General features: G+C 47.9%; 1 protein-coding gene across 1 annotated transcript; it reads right to left on the bottom strand.

Annotated features, from left to right (window-relative positions):
- Positions 1 to 1,678: 1,678 nt before the first annotated feature.
- Positions 1,679 to 3,796, bottom strand: LOC306930369 (protein misato homolog 1-like). The gene has a single exon (XM_079511300.1). It carries the CDS (start codon positions 3,781 to 3,783, stop codon positions 2,038 to 2,040), a length of 1,746 nt encoding a protein of 581 aa, XP_079367426.1. The 5' UTR covers positions 3,784 to 3,796; the 3' UTR covers positions 1,679 to 2,037.
- Positions 3,797 to 5,014: the final 1,218 nt, after the last annotated feature.

Raw genomic sequence — 5,014 nt, 5'->3', positions numbered from 1 at the left:
TCCTCCAGGTATGCGCTGGCATTGCATAATGCTTCCATGGTAAACAGATCCACAACACGGCTAATCCCACTAGTCCTCAGTATAGTCCACACCAACAGAGACGTGTGCTCAGTAGATCGCTGCCAGCATGTTGCTACCTGTCTGCTGTGTAATAATGATAAAGACCCTTCCCAGGATCAAAGCAATTAACACAAGACATGACAAGCTGTATTTTCTTTTTTTTTCTAACAGCACTTTTCAAATACAATGTTTACAATGACAAGCAATCAATAAAACATGACTAAACATAATAAGACGGGTGACAGCTAACATGACAGAATGAAAACAGGTACGAGAATAAATACACATTACATTTAATATTTAAACTTGTCCAAAGAAGTGAATTAACGGAAGGGACAGAAGCAGTTCACCTCAGATCCATGCTTCGGTGATACATTTTTGTCGAGTTTCACTTCACATGACACTTTGTCACCAAAGCATGAATTAGGATTCAAACAGTTCACTTTTGGTCTAATTGTTACCAACATTCTTTCCTTTACTCTAACCCTCCTTCCCTCCTTCCTTATCAGCTGCATCCCTTCTCTTGTGATGTCTCTATTCTCTCAGGAGTTAAGGTCCTTAAGTTATATCCCTTCTAACATCATTCCTCGCTTGCTTCCAAGGCTGCCTGGGTCTGATAAGGGTTGAACTCTGCACCCCAACCAACAAGATAATGAGGCTGAGATGTGTATGTGCCTCCCACTCGCTGCAGTATCAGCAAAGATTCATTATAGTTTATCGTGTGTGTGCGACGTGCGTGCGTGCGTGTGTGTGCGTGTGTGTGTGTGCGTGCGTGTGTGTGTGTGTGTGTGGGGGGGGGGGGGGGGGTGGGTGTCAGCGGTGGCATACATTAATTTTAGATGAGCGCGCCAAATTCCGTAATTAAGTAAGTAAGTACAGTAAATTTACTTAGTTACTTTACACCACTGACAGTACAGTAACAGTTTAAAATGCATCCAAATGAGTCAAATCAGACTCTGTACGTGTGTGTGTGTGTATGTACGTCTGTAATCCACGTAACTCCAGAACCCTTCCACACCACCAAAGGGAGTGCAGTGCCTGGCCTTGAGTCGGTGGGATACACCGTTGTCCAGAAACAGCAGAACAGGACCCAGATTAGCCAATTGATCACACCTGATCACCCCTAGGTCTCCATAATATGGAGCCGGCCTGTTCTGACATCACAATGATGTTCTTTTTTCTTTCTTTTTTTTTACGTATAAAACACATTTAATTACACATTAAGAAACATAACAGTTCCTTGTGCACTGTAAAATAAAAGTACTGAAAACTAAAGTATTAAAATAAAAGTTACTGTTACTGTAAAGTAAGTACTGTAAGTAATTTAACTAGAGTGTAATAATGGAAATGACATTTTCACACTAAAAAATAAAATCACACCCGTGTGAACTGAGTGGTGTAAGGTCTGTCTGACGTAATGAAATCATGTCTGACGTAATGAAATCACACCCGGGTGTGATTTCATTACCTGGCTTTGTTTGTGCAGAAAAAATGAGCATGGTTGCTATGTTCACCCTGTTCAACCGGGTGTGATTTCATTACGTCATTACAACAGGGTGAACATAGCAACCATGCTCATTTTTTCTGCACAAAAAAGCCAGTTGTAGGAGTGGTTTACACCACTCAAAAAATGGATAACAGGATTTACTGTGTGCTAATGTTTTTTGTTGTTGCTTTGTTTCATTTTACATCTTAACAAGACAGGCTTCTTTCTTCTGGTTAATGTGCTACAATCTATGAACCGTTTCAACTCATTCCATAGCTGTGTGTAATGTAGTCCTTGTCCTCATTCAAACCAGAAGTACAGCTCTTTCTTCTCACTATGCATGCAAGGTGCGTGTGTTGATCGGCAGGGTGAATACACAGCTGTTGGGCTGACATATATATGGCAGTCAGTGGACATCAGTCAATCCACATGACTATGGAGTGCATGGAACTCTTCTAAACGCACTAACGCAGACTCTCACAAAGTCATTTTCAGTCATCATCCTCAGAAGAGGACGAGCCTGCCACTCCACCAGTGTCGTCCCGGTAACATCGGGCCAGGAGACGCAGCTCCTCCAGAGCCTCCATGAAGTCAGCCATTTCTGGTCCTTGTGAGAGGAAGCTGGGGGCCTTACGGCAAATGTCAAGAGCGCTGACACTGCGATACATATCTGACAGCCATTGGCCGATCGCAGGGCTTGACTGGAGGGAGGTCAGGATAGGCAGGGAAGAGACTACTGGTGCTGAAGAGCCAGGGGGAGGGGGCTGACTCTGTAATAAGCCCTGCACACCAAGAGACTGGCTGCATATGCGTGGGAAAGGAGGTGTCAGTTTGCTGGGGGCTGAAACCAGTTGCAATGCCAGAGTTGTGGTAGGATAGAAGGATCTGATGTAGGCTTCAAGGACATCGTCCCCACGGTTAAGGCTGTGCAGGGGACTAAGTGGCTGGGTTCCTGGTTCCAGAGACCTGACCAGGCTATGTCCCTCCAAGCCCTTGAGTGTCACCATCTGGCTGTAACATCGGCCATCACCAAGTTCCGGGCAAGCTGATAAGGGTTTCCATGGCAGTGCATCAGCACAGGATGACAAGGCATCAGGGAGACAGCTGCCTTGCATCATGGGAAAGGGAACGGCACCATACGCAGCCACCACCTTTCTCCCGGACAAGGTCAGCTCCTCTGCCACTTGCCACATTGTTGGGACAGTGTTGTTCCTCAGCCTGTAGGATGCAGTAAGGGCATCCAGACCTAGAGCCAGGACAGCGCTGCTGTGGTACCACAGTGAGGGATTGTAGTTTAGATGAGGAAAGGCCACGGGAGAGGTGGGTCGTCTGCCCAGCCCACCCCTCAAAGTCATAGGGCAGAAGAAAGAACTGTTCCTGGCAAGATGCACTGTCCCTAATGCACAGTTTATCATGTGGTAGAGGTCCTTCATTGGAGTCGAGTCTGGGTGGCTGACAGGTGCCAACCCCCAGGTTAGGATGCCTCTCCCACCATATGAGTCCTGCAGCATTTCTGTGACCTTTGACCCCAGGCCAGAAAAACCATCGGCCAAGTCACACAGCACCTGGAACCCCTGAAGATGATCACATTCCTCTATAAAGAAGTGCAGTCTGTCCTCCAGCTCTTCCAACACCGATCCCTGGAGCAGTGCCTCTCCCTGGCCAAACGCTTCCAGACGGTGAGTCTCCCCATCGTGGTTGTACTGGTGGATGACAGAGATGGTGCGAGGGTGCAGGTGGATCCTGAGGAAGTCAGACCATACCCTCACACTGCCCTCCAGCCTATAGGTGTTCTGCAACCGCTCCAGATGGTCATTCACAGTGGCCACGCTCACTGAGCACTGAGGGTGAGATTGAGAGGCAAAATCAGCAAATATCTCCCCCTTATCTAGTTTGTCCAGGTCTTGGAGGAAGGGGTTCTTTGTTGTGGGGGTCTCTTTGTGCATCGTAATGTTTCCCTCCCATGTGCAAGCAATATTGGCATCTTTGTCAGTTTCATACAGACTTCCCTCTTGCCTTAGAGTCTGAAGACTACCTTTGAGATCCATGGCAATTAGACGAGGGGTGTAAGTGACATGACCCCCCAGAGTCTGTCCCTCACGAAACACAACGTCATTGTGGACCTCGTCGGGGCTATTTGATGAAGAAGCATCCTGTAAATTCCACCAGTGTGTTCCCACAAAGTTTGAATAGTGTCCCAATTGAAGGGTAATGACTTCTCTGCAATGGCTACTCATCGTGACGGTTAATGGTTATTAGCGATCAAAACAAACTGTAAATGTCTGGAACATTTTGTAAATACTGTCCCACAATGATGTTCTGACGTCTGCATAGACTCCATATTTGGGCATGCCTGACAAATAACTCCATATATGGGCATAAAAGGGACATAATAACTGGGTGGGGCATGCATCGTTCCAAGTAGGCCAGTGCCCAACGGGCACCGCTCTAATACTGTTAAATCAACACTTTTACTGTGCAAGTCAAAGGATTCAAATTAATTGTACTCAACCTGATGATCCCGCAGATACTGTAATATGCTCTATATATCTCAGAAGAAAATATAAACAGTATAATATTATGACAGAGTACGGCAGTGAAGGGGTCGCGCCACCGGTGGTCAAAACCGTGATAATGAGATCATAGGTCATTTCCCCCCAGTAAGAAAAGAAATGAAGGACAGTCCATGCTGTAGGACTATACGCTGGCAGAGCAAAGATGGCACGTGAAAACACTGCTTGACTTGGCGAGGGAAGTGTGCATGTGAAACAGTTGGGATGTGTGTGTGCGTGCACGTGTGTGCGCACACGTGTACTGTAGTTGTGGTGAATCATCCAAGAAGAACAGTATGACACCACAGGGGTTCTACTCCGGAAATAGCGCAACAGTATATGCGCACACAAGTGTGTGTCTGTGCATTTGCTATTTTATTTTAATGCACTTGTTCCATACCAAATAAAAATAGAACCGTAGGAGATAATTGAGGACATTGTTGTCTTGAAGCATTAAACCCTACAGCAGACATGGTCTCTGGAGACACTAAAGACAAGAGAGAAAGAGAAGCAGAGTTTTGTCTAACACCTGCCTCAAGAGACAGAGGAGAGGAGAGGAGAGGAGAGGGGAGGAGAGGGGAGGGGAGGGGAGAGGAGAGGAGAGGAGAGGAGAGGAGAGGAGAGGGGAGGGGAGGAGAGGGGAGGAGAGGGGAGGGGAGGGGAGGGGAGAGGGGAGGGGAGGGGAGGAGAGGAGAGGAGAGGAGAGCAGAGGAGAGGGGAGAGGAGAGGAGAGGAGAGGAGAGGAGAGGAGGGGAGGGGAGAGGAGAGGGGAGGGGAGGGGAGGGGAGGGGAGGGGAGAGGAGAGGAGAGGAGAGGAGAGGAGAGGAGAGGAGAGGAGAGGAGAGGAGAGGGGAGGGGAGGGGAGGGGAGGGGAGGGGAGGGGAGGGGAGGGGAGGGGAGAGGGGAGGGGAGGGGA

Source organism: Electrona antarctica, assembly GCF_951216825.1.
Source record: "Electrona antarctica genome assembly, chromosome: 9".
In the NCBI taxonomy this organism is placed as follows: Eukaryota; Metazoa; Chordata; class Actinopteri; order Myctophiformes; family Myctophidae; genus Electrona; species Electrona antarctica.
Note: the sequence above shows the minus strand (reverse complement) of the source record. Positions and strands in the feature narration are given on the sequence as shown.

Coding starts and splice junctions, on each gene's coding strand:
- LOC306930369 (XM_079511300.1), bottom strand. CDS start 3,783: ATGAGTAGCCATTGCAGAGAAGTCATTACCCTTCAATTGGGACACTAT.